The sequence below is a fragment of the Labrus bergylta genome, chromosome 18 (assembly GCF_963930695.1).
Source record: "Labrus bergylta chromosome 18, fLabBer1.1, whole genome shotgun sequence".
In the NCBI taxonomy this organism is placed as follows: Eukaryota; Metazoa; Chordata; class Actinopteri; order Labriformes; family Labridae; genus Labrus; species Labrus bergylta.
This window is the reverse complement of record NC_089212.1, coordinates 5,218,668-5,240,726: the sequence shown is the minus strand read 5'-3', so window position 1 is coordinate 5,240,726 and position 22,059 is coordinate 5,218,668. Positions and strand designations below refer to the sequence as shown.

The 22,059-nt window shown below is 41.9% G+C and overlaps 1 protein-coding gene across 3 annotated transcripts; it reads right to left on the bottom strand.

The window, feature by feature from the left end:
* Positions 1-497: 497 nt before the first annotated feature.
* Positions 498-21,895, bottom strand: rab3gap2 (RAB3 GTPase activating protein subunit 2 (non-catalytic)). 3 transcript variants are annotated; one of them, XM_065966386.1, is made up of 35 exons: positions 21,503-21,895; positions 19,608-19,696; positions 19,232-19,349; positions 19,064-19,145; positions 18,455-18,502; positions 18,282-18,357; positions 18,050-18,151; positions 16,664-16,763; positions 16,075-16,173; positions 14,995-15,143; positions 14,794-14,873; positions 13,544-13,636; positions 13,291-13,430; positions 12,991-13,186; positions 12,240-12,383; positions 11,336-11,418; positions 11,172-11,236; positions 10,960-11,050; positions 10,216-10,337; positions 9,800-10,010; positions 9,411-9,508; positions 8,361-8,469; positions 8,107-8,267; positions 7,829-8,003; positions 7,488-7,661; positions 6,673-6,779; positions 6,094-6,160; positions 5,503-5,573; positions 5,361-5,396; positions 5,126-5,254; positions 4,143-4,358; positions 2,794-2,883; positions 2,474-2,698; positions 2,226-2,390; positions 498-1,128 (listed from the first exon to the last, which is right to left on the bottom strand). In XM_065966386.1, exons 1-35 carry the CDS (start codon positions 21,609-21,611, stop codon positions 976-978), a joined length of 4,173 nt encoding a protein of 1,390 aa, XP_065822458.1. In that variant the 5' UTR covers positions 21,612-21,895; the 3' UTR covers positions 498-975. The 3 variants fall into 3 exon arrangements, with proteins under 3 accessions (XP_065822458.1, XP_065822457.1, XP_020503670.2); XM_065966385.1 differs by having other exon boundaries at positions 9,800-10,013; positions 21,503-21,894; XM_020648014.3 differs by having other exon boundaries at positions 5,180-5,254; positions 9,800-10,013; positions 21,503-21,894.
* Between the last annotated feature and the right edge of the window lie 164 nt (positions 21,896-22,059).

The window sequence follows — 22,059 nt, the reverse complement described above, 5'->3', positions numbered from 1 at the left end:
GTGATTGTGAAGAAGTCTTAAAGACAAAAACAGTTAAAGGCTTTAGTGACGGTAAACATAAATCATTGGTGATGAAAGTCTCACCTCACCTTAACAAATAAAGCTTTTGAGAGAACTCTTCTCCACTGGATCCACCCTCTCTATGAATACTACGAAATATAAGAAAGTTTCATCTCTGAACTTATGAGTGTTGGCAGAAATAAACTTCAGAATCTCATCACGAGCTGCAATAATTCATCGATTGAAATAAAAAAAATCACCAAATATCATAGGATTGTTTTTTTTTTTTTAAGCAAATAATATCAAATGTTTGCTTCAGCTCCTTCACTGTGATGATTTGTAGCTTTTGTAATTCTTCAGTCTTTGGGTTATGAGCTGTTTGACAAAAAGCTGATTGAAAGCTTTTTTGGACTTATGACAACATTTATTTTTTTTTACTATAAAAGCTTATGGCTCGAACATAACAACTGATTATAAAAAACACCATAAGCAACATGTTTGCTTTTGAGAAACCTCTTTATTCTGCACTGGACGGGCCCAGTGGGAGCAGCTGGACGCAGGACCACAGAACAGGAGGTGTACAGGCACAGCTTATAAACAACGGTCTATAAATACAAAATAAGGTTCATTTGTCTTTATGTTACATTAGAGGGAGAGCAGGAGGAGAAACAGAAGTCTGATATGGCACAAAGTTAGGGAAACTGAACACTGACGTAGTGGATCAGACTGAAGATGAAGACGAAGAGAAACCATTTCTTAATAACCATCTCCTACTCACACACACATATCCTCCCACGATACTCAACAGTATTAAACTATATTCACAATACATGCATGAACATCTGATGGATTAAAAAGAGTTAAAAGCCTATCGTATCCAGTCCATGCATCTGATGCTGTCTATGATTATGTTGTGAGGATGAAATTATCTGATTTAAAGAAGCTGAATAACTAAATCTCCATGGCAACAGAGGGTCAGTCATCGGAGGTGAGGGCCTCCACGGCCTCTAGGAGGTGCAGAGCCAGGCTGTACTGAGCGTGGTTCTCTGGCAGGATCTCAATCAGACGACCGACCAGCCGGCTGGTCTGAGGCAGGGGGACCAGAGGGCACCGCAGCTCGCTGGGGTCCTGCAGCACATAAATACAAAAGAAAATGTTTAGTTCACTCTCTTCAGCTGTCCTATCCAATTAAGGCAAGAAATGAAAAATGAGGGTTCTTTCTCAATGTGTGTAACGAGTATTTAAATAATTAATGATATGATCCAGTGGCAGACTGTTTGAATAACTAAAGAAGCTTCACTGAAGGATTTTGTTCTAAAGTTTTCTTTATTGGATAGGACAGCTGAAGATAGACAGGAAGTGTTAGGAGGAGAGAGCAGGGTAGGACATGCAGCAAAGGACTGAGCTTGGTTTTGAACCCACAGCCGCTGTAACGAAGACTACAGCCTCCATACATGGGGCGAGCTTCGTAACCGCTAAGCTATCGGCGCCCCAGTTCTGTACTTTTGAAAAACTCCCACTGGAGGACTTGAGGAGCCAAACTGCTTCAAACACTGCTGCAACCGCGGAAATTAAGTAAAATATTTCAGCAGGTAGTGCAAGATTATATGCCAGAATGAAATGACATAGTTCAAAAACATTGTGCGATAGAATCAATCAATTCTATAATCAGCTCAGCAGACCCATGTGAGTAATATCTACATAGTGTAAGAGTCCTTAGGATTTCTTCTAAACACCTTTCTCTAAACCTGATAACTTTTCCTCAACAGGCTCAAGGAAAAGTGGTGAAAAAACACAAGGGAAGTCATTTTTCTACTCTTTGACTGCAGCTCGGGTCCATTTTTGGTCCTTTAGATTAGTGGTTCTCAACTGGTGGGTCGCGGAACCATTTTGAGTGTGTGAATGTGTGCCTTGAAAAAAAAAAAAACCCGTCTGTGTAGAGTTTATAAACATATTTTTAGAATCAGTCACGTTTTGTACAGACTGAGGTCCAAACTGCACACATTTCAGTAAATAAATCTGATAGGTAGAAAAACTAGACGAGTTGAGAACCACTGCTTTAGATGTTACCTCTATACACTGAAACACTGAGTACAACTTTTGGTACTTTTTTTATTTAATATCAAACGGGACGTGTTAAAGTTGGGAAATGCTATTTTGGAAGAAAGACTCTGGCCTCTTCGAACCAGCGATGAGAGAGAGATGATGTTAATTTGTGGACTCACCATTGCCTTGAGCCATGTGCAGAGTGTTGGAGGCAGGCGGGCCAGCAGCTCCATGGCCGGCTGCGTCTGGCTCTGGCTGTGGAGGAGTGAGTAGCTCAGCCTCTGACCAGTAAGAACCAGCAGCTGGGAGCCCAGCACATCTTTATCTTCCACTTCCATCATCACCTAGGAGATAACCAAGCACTGAGGTCAGCATAAATCTTTAAGTAGGAATCGTCCCATGTAAAGCTTCTCATACACTCCCGTACCTCTTCAGCGCGGGGGTCCAGACCCTGGTTGTAGAGCTCGCAGACCAGGTGTCGTTTCAGGATGTCGGGGTTGACCTGTAGGAGGGAGCCCAGCTCCTGACACAGCGAGGGCCACCAGTCAGCCTTAGGGCCATTAGAGGGCAGAGGGGGGGACCCTGAGGCAGAGGCTGAGCTAGAAGGATCGTCTATGGCCTGCACCCAGCCGGTCAGCACCCGCAGGAGGAACTGAGACACAGTAGATAGATCGTGTGTGCAGAGTGTTTAGGCAATTTTTTTAAGAACCTTCATCTTAACTTTTTAAATTAAATTATATTTAGTACCTCCTGCCGTAGAGAGACCAGGCCCGGGTCCATGTCCCCACTGGGCATCAGCTGGATGGTTGTCAGATCTCTGAAGAAAGCATTCTTTCCCTGAAACAACACACAAACGCTGTTTTTTTACATTTGCACAAAACTCCTGAAGTTTTGAGGGTAAGCTGCATGTGTGAACGCAAACAGCCACATTTTTCACTCTGACTTCATCCGGGGTTTCTCATGCCAGACCCCCAAGAATGTGTTTTGCGTGAAGTCCAAATGATGTGAGAATGCAGCAGGGTTTAATCAGGGGAATTCACAGAAGAATGAGTCGGAGAGGGTTGTGACCTTTATTCTCTGTGATCAGTGCACGACCATGAACAGTACACACGCGACCAGCAAGATCTCCGTGCATGTAATTAAACTGCTTCATCATGTTTTCTTTTCACCAGCATGTTCTTCTCCGATATAGTTAATTTGTCAAACTACACATAGCATTGATATAAAGGCAGATATTCTCATTATAGCATCATATAGTGGACTCTGTTGCTTCGTCTGCCACTTCTACATCGATCTTTTTACATCATAGCTTGCCTCAGGAGACCCCTGACTCCCCCCTCATTCCCTGTCCCGTCTGACAGGGATTGTCTCCTGCTGTGAGGTGCATGTGTGAACAGCCAGATCAGGAGGATTTCAGGGGCAGTCCTCCTGAAATTATCCTAAAATGTACAAGTGCATATCATTAGCCTCATAGCATAATTTCCTAAGTCATATTTTGGCCAAATTGTGATATCTGCCTAACTCTACTCTCCTAACACTGATGTTACAGAATGCTTGTTACATGCCAAAATCACAATCTGCCGAAATCATCTATTTGACTTTGGCTGTTTCGACAATACATACAAAGATAGCGATCCCTATGAAAAACAGGACTCAAGTGAAGATCCTTCTCTTTGATCCAACTGGTAAGCTAGTTCATATCTCTTCAACTTTCTATCCAGTAAATGTACTTTCAGTCGATCATAGGAATTATGAACTGCAGAGGTGTGGACTTGAGACACATGACTTGGAATATGTGTTTTTTCTTCTTTTCTGAAAACCTTAAACTATGACTTAGGCAATTATGCTATGAGGCTAGTGATATGTGAAAACTATGCAGACGCAAATATACAGTGCACACAACAAATTGAGATTACAGAGTAAATATGTCGGTAATTCAAATGTTACCATCTAGGAAACAATGAAGACATTTTTGTTTATAAGCTTGGAAAAGCTGCTGGCGACATAAGCTCCTGAATATTATGTTGAAATAGCGGATGATGAGGAAAGGATTCACCTCACAGTGAACATGAGCATCAGTCAGTGTGTCTCCTCACCTTACTGTCAAACAGGCTGAGGGGTTTGACCTTTACACCAAAGGTCATAGCAGCATGTAGCAGCGAGGCTAACAGGCAGTGGTGTTGCACCAGGGGGTAGTGGACCCCTCTCTGCTCCAGGGCCAGTTCAGCTATAGAGGCAGGACCCTCGGCCCCGCACCACGCCTCCTCCACAGACAGCTCCGGAGCAGAAACCTCCTCCACTGCCGAGTCGGCCTGAAACAAATGAAGGACGGAAGAGATGAGGAGGAGGAGGGACTGTGAGTTATAAAGAACTGATGATCACTTCTTGATATTTGAGGTCACAATCAGGAGCTGATGCACATGCACCTTTTAAAGTTTCCCTCCAGTAAACACGGTTTCTCTTTGTGTCATTTCACTGGATGCTCCTCATGCACGGTCATTCTAGGTTTTTTTTGGGGCCTATTTTATTTCTTTAACATCTTTTTTTGGGTCTAAGTGACTTAAAGGTGCAAGAAGTTTGGAAATCACTTCAGTAGCTTGTCGGACTTGCACATGCCTTGATCAAAGTCTGTCCATTCAAAATGCTTGTTGTTTGGCACTGACAGGCCCAGATTATTATTGTTGTTCTTAAAACTCACCCCGCTGACAAAAAGCAATCATTCTATCTTGCACTACTTTGAAGTTGGATCTCTTTGTTTTGTTTTCATGCTCCTTCAGTGTTTCAATGGTTTGGTTTAAACCAAATATATACTCAAAGAGGCAGTGTTAGACAAGCAACTCCTGTGCTCTGTAAGGGTAAAATACCTGTATTTTTTTAAACGTTCAACAGTTTGCAATTATTTTGAAAGGGAATCAATTCTTCAGAGCCTTTATCAGAAAACACTTTTTTGCAAGCAGACTGTTCTTACACGTCTGGAGGGGATCTTTAAGAAAGCTACTTAGCCTCGTTTTGTTTCAAGTGCAGGTGTGGTTAGTAGTGGTAGGTTTCTCCATGCTTTATCTCAGATCTCTTTACTTACATAATAATTGATAAAAGACAAAGGGTACTGATTTTTAACCAACACTCCAGTCACCTCCATGAGGATCTGCAGCAGCTGCACACAACAGCCCAGGAAAGACGTCACGGCTTTGTCTCCCATCCCGACATCCTGCACATGGAAACACACGTCCTTAAACGATGCAGCTCTACATTGAGAATCCATCATATGGTGAAATCTAACAATCTGATGTCCAAGAGTTAGGAATGAAACTTACCCGTCGACACAAGCGATCTTTAGGTGCTTTCCCCACCTGATAAATACGAGAGTTCATATTTGTAATGTAGCTCACAGACTTATCGATACCTTTTCTAACATATTTAGATAGCTACACTGTAAAATATGTGTTGAGGATTTACCTTCTCAATGAGGTAGGCTGCTGATGAGAAACGCTTCACTATGAACGTACTCCACATCATCGCAGAGATTCCTGTGAGGAAGATTGAAAGAAGTTCAATGACTCACTTTTAACTGTCTATTTCTGAAGGCGCTAAAAAAAAGTTACGATGTGAATACTGGTGATTTGATCGTTTTCACTCTGAGGAGATTTATATTTAAAGGGAAATTGAGGCATTTAAAAAAATAAAGGTCTGTTACTGCAGGGATACTTTCTGTAATGTCGTCTGACTCTGAAAAACAATCTGAGCCTGCTGTGAGTGGAATACGAGCCCTTTTAGTGAACCTGCTTTGATAGAGCAATCTGCACTGAGAGATAATGTTTCAGTGATTACAGCCTGTTATACTGAAGAAATCCTCTGGAGCAAACTCAAAACTCTTTGTACCCTTTATGTAATCTAAACCACTTAAAAAAAAAAACAGGGCCCCACATTAAAAATATCACAATTCCCCTTTTAGGTGGAGCTTTATAAACACAGGAATTGGATACGTTGTTCTATACAAAGACTTTCAAGCATGTAGAAAAAAAGAAGAAAATCCTCAGAGTCTCTCACCCAGTTGGATGTGTGGACTGGAGACCAGCTTCAAATGTTCCACAGCCCAGCGTAAATATCCACCCTCCTGGGAAGAGAAACAAGGGGGAGTGTGGTGTCGGAAAAAAAGTGATTGGCTTGGGGCGCCGGTAGCCCAGGAGGTTAGTGAGCGCTAGAACCCGACCTATCAATCAGCCAGCCGATATTAGCTTATCTGGTGACTATGAGTATCGGCTAATTTTATGCCCAGATATAGCTACATTTATTCACCAATCAAATATTTGAGTTTCATTGTATTGCAGTTCGCAAATCCAACCTGTGGCTCCATTCTTACATGTCAATCCCCACTCTCTCTCTCGCCCCGGTTTTCTGACTCTATCCACTGTCCTGTCTCTACATAAAATTAAATTAATGTAAATATGAACAGCTAATTAAATAGAGCATGAAAACAGCAGAGAGTAGTTAACATGTTCCTGCATAAGAAGTCCAGCAGTAACCTCAAATACGGTTTGCACACTACTTCTTAGAATATTCATCATATTGAAAAAAAAAAAAACATTTCTGTTTTAATAGTTTATGTGTGGATGAGTGAGTGTGCACCTCAGGATCTTTGTTCCACTGCACCACGTATTCCCAGCAGCAGTGGGCAAAGAGCAGGTCCGGTGAGAGAGAGTGTGGGAACCGCTGACAGACTGCCACCAACAGCTCTGCAAAACACAGTGGACAATGGGGAGGAAAAGAGGCTGCATGAAATACATATACTGTCACAGACATTAGTAGTGAAGTAATGCTAAAGCAAATCACAAAATGCAATAACAAGATGTACAGGTAATACACAGATGAAGCTCTAATAAAAAGGGTGAGCGCTCAGTGAGGATCCCCATCCTATCCTCACACACATTGTGACCTCGTCTCGACTGATATCTCACTTAACTTACCAAAAGGCCTTCAGCGCCCCCCCCCCCCCCCTCCCCCAACCAACTTTACAAGGCCCATGCTCTGTACATGGGAGCTCTGTGTATTGACAATGCTGATATTATCGACTCTAATGACTCCCACAACTCAACCATGACATGGGCACCTCACTTCACCGGTGTTCTGCCAAGTTAGGCCCACAACACCTCGAGAAGGCTAAACAGTTAGCTCCCACTATTAACACCCACCTACAGAACTTATGGGTGCTATTGCATCCGTATGTAGAACAAAAAAATAGAAAACTACAATACAATTTTTCCAGGAGCCAAAAGGACAGAATAGAGAAGACAAAAACAGAGAGAAGTGTCTGTAGAAGGATGTGAGACAGAAGAGAGAGAAGGCAGAGTGAGAAGCTAGGCTAGAGCTCATCCCTGCTGGGTTAGGCTGTTTAAGTCTACTCCAATCACTTACTACAGTCAAGTCCAACAGTGTGATCTGACCTGCTGTCCTATCTGTTTCCTCTTGGCTCTTCTCCTCCTTCACTTCCTCTTCTTCCTTCTGCTCCGGTTTGTCATCCGCCTCTTTGTCTTCTCTCTTAGGAAGAATTTCCTTTAGTCGCTCAGGTGCCAAGCTGTGCCTGAACACCCACTTTGACACACTGTCTGCAATGCCACCTGTGATGAAATATATGAAAAGAAAACAATTTTTGTCTTATGTGGCCACACCAATAATACGGGTCCATATAGAAACACAAAAAAAACCAGAAAGACCGGGTAACAAGAGGAGAACATTCTCTATCTGCTTTAAGAATGTCTTGATGACCATCTTCTTTAAAGCCTACCTGTGCCTCCCTCCAGCAAAAGTTTGATGGAGCACTGTGCAGCAGCGCCCCCTGCTGCTCCCTGAGGAGGAGGCACCAGCAGCAGAGTCTGCAGCACCAACACGTCCTCCAGCTGGTGGACACACACCACCCACTGCTCCAGCTCTAATGACACGGCCTCCCACTCTGACTGCAACTGTCACACACAAAACAGAAAAACATAGATACAGCAGATTTATGTAGCGACAGTGCTGAAAAACTTTGAAGTGTCTGTCTGTGCATGCATGAGCCTCCTCTACCTTGCTGTCGGCCAGGCTTGTGATGCTAGCCTTAGCCGCACGGTGAGCGACAAAGGCAGCTAGCAGAGCGGCAGCAGCATTGTGAGACTGGATACATGTACAGCGAACTTGCTGCCACCAGGGGGAGATAGACTGAGGGTCCCACGACTCCTCAACTGCACCTGGAGGCAGAAGAAGAGGCAACTTATTTTTTTCATCGACTTAAAATAGTTGTCCGACAGGTACTTGTGCACACACTGAACAGGAACACACACCTTTCATGCTGCTGAGGGCGATGAGTAGTGTGTGCAGGTTCCTGACAGTTTCTCCAGGTTTCTGTAGCACCTCTTTCTCTCTCTGCAACCACACACTCAGCAACAGAGACTGAAGGAAGGAGAAACAGAAGGTGGGAAATAAACAGTAGGGCCTTACAGAAAGTCATACAACGCCACAGAACTGGTGATGAGGCCTCAAAAGTCCTGATAAAATGATTAGAAAAGTATTTCTGATTCTGATTAAAATATAGCTATAAACAAGAGAAACCTGTTGAAGAAGTGTTATAGTTATTAAAATACCATCACAATCTCTTTTTTTAAACGTGTACTATTTAAACACTTTCTTACAGCGCATACATATATTTTTCTCTTATAATTTTTTTTTTTTTTCTATGTTAAAGGTCACATATTATCCTCCTTTTTTAAACATGTGTAAATAAGTCTCAGAGCTCCCCAAAACATGTGTGTGTAATTTCTTGTTCTAAATCCACTCTGATCCTGTATTTGATCATGTCTATAAATCCCTCTATTTCAGCCCTGCTCAGAACAGGCTGTTTCTGTGTCTGTACCTTTAAATATGTAAATGAGCTGTGTCTGACCACACCCCTTCTCTGGAAGGGCATTAGGGTCTGGCTTTTTTGCGCCATGCCCAGATGTTAATGGTGAGGAGCCAGACTCAGAGGGCAGAACAAACACCTAGCTGTGAGAGTGTCACCCACCTGGGGGAGGGGTCACTGCCCTTTGTGATGTCATAAAGGGAAAATCTCCAAACAGCCTGTTTGAGCACACATTTTCTGAAAAGTGGAGCAGGCAAAAAACCGACAGGATAAACTTTTCTCATCATTGGGGGGTTTGTAGACAGACCAGGGTCAAGTGTATTTTGCATAATATGTGACTTTTAAACTGCATTGCCCCAATCAAAGTGATCATCATCACTGCACTTTTTTTCAGCTGTGTCATTTTTCTCACATTTAAACACTTCAAATCATAAAACTAAACTGATCTTAAATGTTGACCCATCCCATCAATCAGATGTTTCCTCTTTCCTACCAGTAGCTGCTGTGGACTGATGCCAGCCTGCTGCAGTGTGTCACACACTTTGTGGAGCGGGCTCTTTCCACATAGACAACCCCAGAACAGGAAGTTTCCTGCAAAGGACACACAAGAGCAAAAAGTCCTCAGTCTGGATTTGTGCTGAGTGCTCCCTCTATCTGATGTCACTGAACCTTTTTTGTCATTTAAACATCAACATTTCTTTTAATAACATCCTGCGAGCATTTCACAGTCAAATGATGCATTTTGAAATCTCTGTATACAGTAGCATACAGAGATTTAAAAAATGCTTCACGCTGTGTAAATAGTTATTTTATTTATTGCGTCATGATGATGTTACCAGTATGAAGCTCCAGGCATATAATACGAAACACAAGTGGCCATACCTAGCTGATTCCACTCAGTGTCAGACCCTCTGATCACCCTCAGCTCCCCGTCCTCGGTGCACTCGATCTGGGAGAGAAAGGCTTGGGCGGGCAGGAGTGAGTCAGGCGAGTCCTGAGCGAAGGAAACACTGGGTCTGGAGGTGAGCTGTGCATAGCGTTGTAAGGTCGGGCCAACACGGCTCAATTCTTCCTCTATGCCATCGAGGGAGTCCTGCTGGATAGGAGAACATACGAGTGTTTATTGTCGGGGTATGAGGAAGATGAATAACGTTTAAGCAACAACAGTGACCTGATTAGAAGCTTTACCACAAACATCATTGATATATTATGTCCTTTTACAGTTGGAAATGTTAGTATACAAGCTTTGTGTACGTGTGTGTATGAGTGAGTGTGTGTGTGTGTGTGTGTGGGCTCACATCTTTAGAGCAGGCCTCTGTGTCTGCAGCAGAGTGCAGCTGCTGGATGTTTGTGTAGAGCTGAAGCAGTTTGAGCTGTGAAGAGCAGAGCTGGAGTAATGCTGTATCCACCTCCTCCTGGTCTGTGAAGCATCAAAACAGAAAGAGAGATAAAGTTATAAAACAATTCACAGGCACAAAACATTTTACACTAAAAGTTAGGGCTGAGTAACAAGACCCAAAACAATCAAAATTGAGCTGTCATGTTCTTGACAACACCAAGCCCTACTAATAGTCCTTATGTATTTTGCTTCGTAAAGAAAGACAGTCTGGTATTTTTTCAAACCGGGGCCCAACTTTAACATGTCTTCATCTGTAAATAACTATCAGGTGCAACATATTTGAATCAACAGAAAGCTTCAGCTGGCACCTACGACACGTGCTGTAATGGCCGCAACATAATTGTTTTCCACTGAGAGGAAAGACTAAACAGCTCAGAGCGATCACGTTTTGGCCTGATCTTGTAGTTCTCCTGTGACGTGTGTACAGCTGCTCATGTCTGCTGCTCACGCTTTAAAAACAGACCCACTGGGGCAGGGGGCGTCTGATGGAGCACTATGTGGAAATTGGTAGTTATAGCTGTGACTTTAAAGGCTGACATTACTAACTAGAGCAGTTCTTAAACAATTGGAACCGACTGCACATTGAGAAACCAAGACTTGTAAAAACAGGTATAAAGATATAAACAATAACCTGACGCTTTACCTTGCTGCTTCAGGGTGTCATATAAGGCAGATGTGACATTAATTAGACATGACACCGGAGCGTTCTTGTTTGACAGCAGAGACTCCAAAGCCTAAAAGCAAAAGAGCAGAAAGTGCAGTTAGAAAAGTAGAAAAGATGAAGTTTACGACAGCATAACATAATAAACCTCTTAATAAGACGTTGAGTCTTCTGTGATGTGTCTTTGGTCATACCTGCTTTTTGATTGCAGGGTGTTTGATATCCAGCAGCATGTTTTTGGCTTCAGTCTCCAAAATATCTAAAAAAAAAAGAAAATGAATGAACTTAAACCTCTCATTTCATACACACGTCTTTTCACTCTGTCCATTCAGCCCTCTCTCTCTCCTGCGTCTCTCACCAGGCTCCACCTCTCTGCTCCTCAGTAAAGCTGTGAGTCTCTTCGACAGGTGCATATCTTTGGCTCGCTCACTCTTCTTGTCACTGGAATGAAGAAGGTGCATGTTACGACACACAGCAGAGGGAAACATAAAGCTGTAACAATGCATGAAGAGGTTTTAATGGAGAGTTGTTATTTTGTTAAGTTATTTTATTCTCTGTTTGGTATTTCTCCTGTGAGGATCTATCAGTTCAGTTTGCAGTTTGTCTTTTTCTCTCTTTGTTAATCTTGTCCTGTGCATGAGTAGGTAGTGTTTTCTGACATCCTATCAAAACCTTTTTCTGTGTCGTGATGTTAATCGTCTCATCTGACATTGACCCCGGGGGAGTCGCTAACAGGTTTAAAATCACTACACAGAAATAGTCATTCTTTTCCCTGATGGCCTCACCTGCTTTTGTATTTCAGAAAAAGGCAACACCTTGAATTTCAGTCGGTTTAATCCCTAAACGGTACAAACTTATGAGGTAAAGAATGTCTAATATCTCATCATATAAGGAACAATGACTCCGAATGTGTCATGAAGAAATCTCAGTCTTACATCACAAATTACCCTCTCTCCATAATAAAGAAGCAGTCATGTAAGAAAAGTAACTTACCTTATAATGAAATAGGTCAACACTTAGGGAGTGTTTGTGCATTATCATCAATGAGTGAGTAACTGTGTCTATAAGGGAAATAGTCTGGAACATAACTCGCCCTAAAACCTTTATTGTGTGCTCTTCACACACACTTTCTGTTCTGTTTTGTATAAATAAAGGAGATTTAACAAAGGGGATTATTGAGCTTTGGTGGTGATGAACTATATGACAAATGCTGATTAGCATACTCTTTAAGGTATGTGTATGTGTGTTCTGTATGTGTGTACCTGAGGGCCAGGTGGAAGGGGATGTTTACTGTCCTCATTGCTCCTGTGATGGGATCCAGCAGACACACCTGCTGCGTGTGAAGCTGCCAGCCCTGACTGGTCACGCTGTTCACCCCCATCAGACGGTAACCAGCGTACAGCAGCCTGGATGAACACACACACACGCACACGCACACATGCACACACGCACACACACATAAAAAAACTCCAATCATAGCAGGTGTGTTTGTCTAATAATATCAAGTCAAACATGTCTCATTACATCTATTATAAGTCACATTCACCTGTCAAGTCCAGATAAACATCCAATTTAAAGTGATTAAAAAGCAATAAATAACCCTTATTTGATAATAATCAGCTAAATATCTGCCAATGCAACAAGCACATCCTCCTCAAGTGTCTTCGAATGAGATGCCTGTAACTGTATCGTACATTTAGAGAGTACAACTACACAGTTACTAAAAATGTGACACATACACTTACTTAGATTTGACTTCTTTGCATTGCACATTTTGAAAAGGTCATTGAAAAGGTTAAAATTCAGGGCTTCTTGTTTTGACAATATTGTGTGCGGCTGTCCAGTTTCCTTTAGTTCCTCAGTGAGCGGTTTATGCGTCTGTGGTATACTATATACTGTGTATATAGTAAATATGCATAAACACAGGTGATGCTTTGTTTGTGATGTTTTCTATGCTAGGAAAAAACATTTAAGAAAAGTTAAAATCTTCATTGTCTGAATGCTTTGTTATACCTGCAGTGTTTGCCCACAGTGAAAGCCCCGACTCGAGGCCCCTGCTGCATCGCCCACACCTCCAGGATCCCCCTGCGGGGAGCGTAGATGACCAGGAAGAGAGCGTGACGTCTGGGGAGGGAGGCAGAGGGGGAGAACTCCCGTTCACCTCTTTCCTCTGGAACCTGCAGCCAAGCCAGCTGAGCATCTCGGTAACCTAAAAATAAAATCCATGAATTAGGTTACAGGGAGACACCAGACAACTGTCTTGCATCACAACTGTTTTTCATGAAGGAACAGAGTCTCCCGGTTTTTTCTCACCTTTCCACATGCGAATGGAAATTCCTCTTGCCAAGTCGAGCAGTGTGACTCGGCCAAAATCATCTGTCACTCCAGCCAGGGTGTTGCAGGGGGACAAACAGATGGACTCACCATGACGACGGGAGTCTGGGAGACCAAATCTTGGACAGGGAGAGAGGGAGAGAGAGAGAGAGAGAGATCATATGTAAGAGACTTTAGAAAGATTTAAAAAAGGAGGATCATTGAATTGGCGTTGTGATATCATGATTTGTACCTGATGGCTAATGGTGTAGATGGCTCCACCTTTGGCTTCTGTTTCTGAACCGTCTCTTCTTCGTTCTTATTCTTGTGCCAACCTAACCATCCGCTGAGAGAGGGATTTATTGGTGAGAAGTAGGCAGAGAGAGCGAGACACAAATAAGATGATGAATCGATGTAAAAATAGATTTAAGGTAAACTCGAGAGTAAGACAGTTTAATAAAGAGAGGAAGCAGCTGACTGAACACTCAAGGCACAGAGAGGAGACTTCAGGAAAACAACCTACAGCTCTGTATGGATTCAGCTGGCACTGAACAGAGAATGGGCCATTATTCAGAGAATTGATTGGACTGCTTTGTTCTGTTACAGCCAGAGAAAGTTGTAAAAGCTGCAACAATGAATTATTGAGTGTGTTTGTGTGTGTGTGTGTGTGTGTGTGTGTGTGTGTGTGTGTGTGTGTGTGTGTGTGAGAAAGGAATTAAATGGCATACACACAAGGGATCACAGGACAATGCCTACATGTTGTTAAAACTGTTCACTTCACAAATTAAGATGTGCCTCTTTGTTTCATTTTTCTCACTTCGTGTTCTTTTCTCAGACACTTCACCTTTTTTATGTTCATTGTCTTAAAGGGGAAATCCTGCATTTTTAAACCTGTGGTCTAAGTTTTGGTGTCTCAGTGACTTTGAAATTGCTCCAACTGATTGCCTTAGCTGACATTAATAAAATGGGCTGTAATGGCTGCAAGGTAAACCTTTAGGGCAAACCAAAGTACTTCCTCTAGAGTGGTTGTTTTCTGCTTACAGGCTAAGATTTGTAGAAGAAATGTTTGACAACACAACAGTAAGATTGTCATTTTGCACTTCACAGGACAGCAGTTACTGGTCTACTGCTGTGTGTAATCAAACATTACCCTTTGAACACACAAATCTGTACAAAACTAATGGATCACAACAGCAGCAAACCTGTAACATCCAATTCATTTCTGTAATGTCTACTTTGTAGGGATCTTGTTGGGATTTTGTTTTAAACTACAAATGAAGCAGACGTCTGCCGTGGAGTTAAGCAGACAAAATTAGAGCCTGTGCATCTGCCCAGAAAAATAACCTTACAGCCATCACAGAGAGTGTCAGTGCTAGCAAGCTAAAGCAATCAGCCAAAGACATTTAAAACCTGTTTCATTTAGATTTCAGAATAAAACGTAACTTAGACAAACTGGCATATACACACACAAAGACAAACAGACACACACACAGCCACACTCACCTGGCAGCGCTGAAGAGTGCTGAGGTGAGTTTACTGGCCACAGCCAGAGCCACGTGAGAGAGCAGAGGCTGTGAGCTTCCCTAAAGACAAACAAACACAACAGACGCACAAACAGATGAATTTAAGGAAGCAGTTAAGTTATGTAGATTTTAAAGAACACTTCTCATTGGGAAATAAACAGCCTCTCCCTCACACACTCACCTCCACAGCATAAAAAAATCCTGTGTATGGCCCACCTCCCACTGTGACATACTGGCTCATGGCCGGAGGGTTTCCCTTGACTGAAGCAGTGAACCCCCCAAGAATGGACGCATTTTTCATCTGGTCAAACACACACAGCGTCATGACGCCTAACAGCAGGAGAGAAAGAAAACAGTGAGCTCAGTTCTTTACCAAGGAGGTTAATCATTCATCTGATTCTATTTTTAATGAAATAATATCCTCTCATTGCAAATTGTATTTTGTTTTTCACTTCCCATAAATGTATATTTGATAAAGTACTTTGAGAGATTTGTCAGTAGAGGACATTTGTCCGAGGACCAGTATCACCAGAGGACCTTTAGTAGTTTTTAATACTTGTTGAGGTTGTCTGTGATCTAGCTTCCACGTGAGCCTCACATTTTGTGTGTGGTTTTTTTTTTTTTTTTTTAAAAAGCAAAATTTAAAGACCAATGGAAATGACTTTTTATATCGTGCAAAACAAAGAGGTCACGCGTTGGAGCTTTAATATCAAAAGGGTTTTTTGTTTTCTCTGTGACACAAGATAATTTATGAGGCTGCACGAGCAAAATAAAATCCAATTTAAAAACATTTTGACAAACAGTTTTGGGGCTAATTCAGATGGCTCATCTTTTTCACAGCATAGAGAAACATCAAAGATAATAGAGCAGGCTCAAATCCATCACAAACTAAATCTGAAATGGTTAGATATCCTGTAGATGATGGCAGCATGTGGTGAGTGTTTTTCTCTGTTGTTTAATTAACAGGCGAGGTTACATTAGGCATTATTAATGATAACATTAGGCACTAAATATAACGCTGAGCCTGGAAATCAAGTCTGTGAGATAATCTCATTAAATCCAGGTCAACTACAAACGTCCTGTTTAAATGTGATTCACAAATCTAATAGTAATAGTCTTCTAATATTACCAACATGAATATCAATACTAATAGTCCTGTGTGATAAGGACTTGGGTCATATGTGGAAGGAAAATGTTAAACCAGGGAGAAATTGGACTGAGTGAACAAAAATCAGTGGGTCTTTAAAGAAGAGTGTCTTACCCACACTACTGTGGTCCACAATGGTGTCCATTTCCTGCAGACCCCACTTCTTATAGGCCAGAGGAGGAGGCTGGATCACATCACTTCCTGCTGCTGCAGCTGGATGAAGAGCACAAGCAGCGATTTGAAAAAACCTTTCACAAGAGATATCCTCGTCTATTGCCTTTAACTGGTGCGCACATCTTAGATTCAGCAACTACTAACGCTGGGGAGTAAAAAGAAAACGCCTATGGCTACAGAGCACAATCACATACACTCATACACACACTGCATTTCAAAACAGCTGAAGCTTTGCGGCTAACGCTCTAGAGACGGAGTCAGGTGTGTACATGTGTGTACGTGTGTTCAGCCGTGGAACAGCTGTGTAGTTGTCTCGTCTAAGTACCTTTATGCCTTGTGGCAATCTCTATCCACCCAGCCGGCAAGTAAAGGACACAACTCTAGTTAAAACCTGAAAGAATAACCTGAAAAAATACTCCAACATTTAAATCAACACTAAAGCTCCATTGATCTCATCCTAGGTAAGTAACACATCCATAGCACAGTCCAATCTGGATGCACACACACTTCTACAGTCAAACACCAGTACCTCTTGCAACCTGGTTCCTGCAGGCCCGCAGAGACTGAAAGAGGCTGAAGCCATCGATGGTGACCAGGGCGGCAGGGTAGAGGATGCTCAACTCTTCATGCTGTGATGCAATAAAATCAGGGATTAGATAGGTGGAGGATAAAACAGAGCAAAATCCAATCACAGTGAAATCTGACTTTACATTTGATCAAAGCAATATGATCCCAAGATTTAAAAATGACAACTTATCCAACAGTTTCAACATTTTGGGAAACACACGGTCGAGTGTTATGGAAACATATTGATGTCACTCTTGTGTCTGCTACTAAAAATGAAGAATCAGCAAACAACCAGCACACAGTCATCTCAGTGAACAGAACCAGCAGGCCTGTCTTTTCATAAAGATTACAAAACGGACCTATCAGCACCTCTAAGCTCACTAAAGTAGAATTCAAGCCTTGCAGTCGCATGACTCTGCCAGCAAGTTGAGTTTGCAATTAAAGAACCCCCCCTGTGTGTTTTGCACAGAGTAACTGTGGCCCAGAAAGAACTCTCTGTATATTTAAGAGAATGTACAACCCTGCAAACAAAACACAAATACAAAAACCAACAACACAAGGAGGCAAACATTCAAAAAGGAGAGTTGCACCACAAAAATGTACCAGAAGGGACGTAATGCCAGAGAATGTTTCTGACTCTGTTTTTCCACAGAGCATTTACTGGTCAGTACAACTTTCTTTTGACAGCAGAAAAACGTGTAGACATGTGGGAGAGCAAGGGAGCGTTTACATTAATCAACTATGGATGGTGTCCTTCTCTTAGACTAAGAAGATAAACCTTATCAATCCCAAGAGGGGAAACTTCTAACAAATACCAAAGCAGTTGTAATTAAAAAAAATCCCTCCAGATGTTGGTGAGGTCAAAATAAACTTTTGACTTTCACAACCAAAATCTAATCAGTCTTTTCTTGAGTTAAATTTTATGTCTGAGCCAAACTTCCAGGGGAGTGAGATCTAGTATCCAAAGAATAGGAGGAATGACGAAAACCCTAACCCCCCAAAAACACATCTGCTGACAGCACACAACCACATTATATTAAGATATATTTTTGGGTGTTTTGCCTTTATTGGATTGGATAGTGGCTAGAGTAGGAAACCAGGAAGAGAGAGAGAGAGAGACTTGGGGAATGAAATGCGGCAAAGGAGCCACAGGCCGGACTTAGACCTGGGCCGCCCACATGGGGCATGACATGACCGCTAGGCCATCTGCACTCTGTCTTAATAAACAACTCTACAGAGGTAAACATCTGCTGGCCTTCGCCTCCACATTAACAGTGCAGGTATGAGAGTGGTGGAAGTCAAACTATTCTGTTCATTCTGTTATCATCAGTTTTCAGTGTTACATTACCTGTTCAGTTACTCCTGGATGACGAGGGACCTCATACGTGCGACATTTGAGCCTCAGTACAGGATCCTCATGCAGCAGCTGGGCCAGGAGCAGAACACCGCTCTGATGGGAAACAATCGATAGTACATTTAATACTGACAGTCCTGACTGTGTTCATGACTTTATATTGGATGGTTTCTTTTCCTGCTGATTATCTGACAAAGTCGCTTGTTACTCAAAACTCATGAGGTACCTCTGTGTAGAAACGGACGTATCCAGAAGTAAAACCCACAACCACACACGTCCAGTCAGGCCGCCCTGTGGAGCTCCTAAAAACAACAAATGTGTCTTTAGAATCTTCTATTACTAAACACCACAAACATTTCCCTTCCACAGGTTTTTCAACATACAGTAGGTCATTCTTACCTCTTCTGGCTTGCCAATGGTATACAGATAGAGCTGCTCACACACTCTCTGTCGTGGGAAAACACACACAGGAAAAGTTAGATGTACTGAAGATGGACACGTTCACTTCACAGATCACTGTCTGTCCTTATGTACACAGCAGTCAAACAACTATCCCTTTACAAAGTGACCGTTCTTCTTTTCATTCTTTGTAGCTTTTTTGTTGTTGTTTTTAAAATATTTTATTTTTGGGCTTTTTGTGACTATATTGCAGAGACAGGACAGTGGATAGAGTTGGAAATTAGGGAGCGAGAGAGAGTTGTGAATGACATGCAGGAAAGGAGCCACAGGTTGGATTCGAACCTGGGCCGCCCGCTTTGAGGACTATAACCTCCGTACATAGGGCGTGTGCACTAACCACTGCTAAAATTGTATGGGGGCTTCAAATAGCCTCTTATGAAACCAGAGGATGACATCACTGATACTACGTCCATGTTGTATACATTCTATTACAATATATAAAATAACAATAGGTAGATAAAAAGATAATATTGCCTTCAAGCTACATCAACATCAACTCTTCTTTAAGCAGTGTCCTCTCCACTTAATTTGATCTACTGTGACTCTCACCCTTCGTCAGTGCTGAGGGTTCCAGTCCAGGACACAGCCAGAGTCATCTCCTCTCTGCCGCTGCCGTCTGAACGCCACTTAGCTGTGAGAACCAGAAAATGTTTTCAATGACTCATAACTCATTCTTGTATGTAGAGATGAATGTGTGCTTGTGTTTGAGTATCTGACCTGAGAGGAAGACCGCCTTTTGTTCCCGGGCCACTACGAGCAGGTCTGAGCAGGGTGACAGAGACACCACACAGTCCTGCAGCCAGGGTCCACTCTGCCCTGTGGTCTCCTCCTCCACCTGTGGATTAAAACAAAAACTCAGTGATTGGTCTTTCTTTATCTGTCCTGACGGAGACGAGGAGATGTTGGAAACACTTTGATTACAACGAGTAGGGTAACTAGAGGACAACTAGTGGTCTAATATAAGCACACAACAATGAAATACTTTTCAATTACTCGTCTTTGTTTGAACTCAATTCAATTTCTATTGCCTGAGAAACATATTGCTGAATATTGTGGGGATAAATGTAAACTTGGAAGAAGAGACAGGACAGACCGTTTTGGAAGATGAAGCTTCCTCCTCTTTGTTTTCACCACTCTCCCATGACGACTCCCAATCAGAGGTGTCCCAAGACAGCTCATTTTCTGTCAGAGAAAAGGAAGAAATGCAATTTACTGTGTTATAATTCAAGACATCATGCCTACAGAGCAGCTTGGTCAGTGGTCAGGGTAAGTCAACAATCTGCCCTCTGTCTTGTTTTCAAAAAAGTCCTCTCAAAACAATCATATTCTAACATAAATCTTATAAAACATATTACCTTTGTTATGATGTTATTGATGTCATGTGTGAAGCACTTTTAATTGCCTTTAGCTGAAATGTGATAAATAAATAAACTTGACACCTGACAGGTTCGTCATGTTTCTTAAAACGTAACAGTGAACACGCTCGAGAATTAAAGACAAAAATAAACTATGTATTCTTTAAAGGGGTGTGAAACACAATGCTAAATCAGTTCTGTATCTGTAAGACCACAAAAAATGGAAAACTGGAGAGGACAAAAGGAGAGCCACTGATAGGGTGAGGGTGAAAGAAAAACGTCAGAGCAAGAAGCTAAATTTCAAGATGAGATCCTGTTGCTATGGACATTTAACAACACATTATGTCTTTGTTTAATGTGTGTGTGTGTGTGTGTGTGTGTGTGTGTGTGTGTGTGTGTGTGTGTGTGTGTGTAGGGGTCAATGTGTGCTACATAGTGCAGGTGATGACACATTCTGTACAGCTAAATCAAGAATGTGAGGCACTTTAGCCCCTTTCTGTGTGTGTGTGTGTGTGTGTGTGTGTGTGTGTGTGTGTATGTGTCTGTGTCTGTGTCTGTGTGTCTGTGTCTGTGTGTGTGTGTATGTGTCTGTGTGTGTGTGTGTGTGTGTGTGTGTGTGTGTTCTCTTTGGTCGAGCATCCTGCAGTGATGTGTTCAGGTTTCTCAGGTGGGATGACTCATAGCATAAAGGGCAGACAGATTTCCCTCCTCCCCTCGTTCAGCTGCCCTGCTGGTGCTGCAGAGCACAGACGAAGCTCGACTCTTTATCCACTTAGCAAAGCCTTCCTTTCAACCGTCTGGACATTTGTAACAATACCTTTAAATAAATGCTTTTTATATAGACTGAAACATACCAATTCATAATGTTGCAGCAGATAAAGTGAACAGAAAAGAATGGACATGTACCTTTTGTTCTTCTTCACCAATTTAGTACCAATATGGAAAATAACAAATAATGCCAATAACAACTAATATGATAAATAACTCTGTGGAAGGATATGAATCATTCAATAAACCATATGTACATAGTGCCACAGCACAACATTATCTCATGACACTGCACATAAAGCAGTCTGGGGACTCTTTGTATAACATGTTACATTATTAATCATATTTGGACCACAGTCTGCTCAGCTGTGATAATCTGAAGCATGTTCTGCAGACAGTGCAATAAGTCTTTTTTTTTATAAATATGGATTCTTGGCAAACTAATAACACCAAAAACAATATTTATTTAAGCTCAACACCCACAAATGTGCATCATGCATGACTTCAATACAACTCCTTTGCTTGCAGTTTAGAAATAGGGCATTAAATGGATTAATATTAGCTGTCAGGTAAGACAAATCAGACCACAATGTTAATTGTTCTAATAAAAAAGGCTCCTCCTGGTGATAAAATACATTTACCCACCGTCACATTGACTGATTCTGTGTTTACAGTTACTACTTCTGAAGAAATAAAATGTTCAGAGACTGTCTACTGTGACAAGGGAGGTAGAAATGTCCCAGATCTTGCTTGAGAACTTTAAATCACCTGTAATAATATTATAAAGCAGCATGTATTGTCGATTAATTAGTTATCGATTGGTTTGTTGATCTTCGTGTTAGGACTATTTCTAACAGTACTTTACCTGTTTGACTTTTCTCCTCCGCTGGCTCACTTTGCTGACTCTTGAACAAATAGTCCCTGACCGTCTTTAGCTCTTGGAGCCGACAAAACTCCAACAAGCTGCAGGACATCTCTCTCCTCGACACAGGTGTGCAGGGACTGAGCCAGTTAGCCTGCAGTGCTAACAGTCCAGCTAAAGGAGATCAACGTAGCTTAGCAGCTGGAGTCCGTTTGCAGGTCCCGCTGTCGTGTTAACTTTGTGACAGCTTCTTCATGAAAACAGTCTTTATAACTTCTCTTCCACTGTCACCTGAACAAATGTCAATATGGATCTGGTACTCTTCTTTTTTCACATTTGCTGGTCGCTCCCAGCCTGGTTCCTGATGAGTTGATGACACACTGTTAGCACAATAACATAGGTCCACTTCCGGGTTAGCGCTAGGTCAAAAATATAAATATAGCAGGGGAAAAGGGGGAAAAAATAAATAATTCATACTTGTTAATAAAAAAGACATGACGTCATGTATCGCGTTATATAATAACTTTTTAGGCGTTTTATAATATATAAATATATTCAAC

Bases quoted from the DNA above. Each gene is read 5' to 3' on its own strand.
- rab3gap2 (XM_065966385.1), bottom strand. From the start codon at position 21,611: ATGTCCTGCAGCTTGTTGGAGTTTTGTCGGCTCCAAGAGCTAAAGACG. The intron at 19,350-19,607 runs GTCTGTCCTGTC...TTTAATCCACAG, and splicing joins AAGCTTCATCTTCCAAAACG to GTGGAGGAGGAGACCACAGG. The intron at 15,144-16,074 runs GTAAGACACTCT...TCCTGCTGTTAG, and splicing joins TGTGGACCACAGTAGTGTGG to GCGTCATGACGCTGTGTGTG.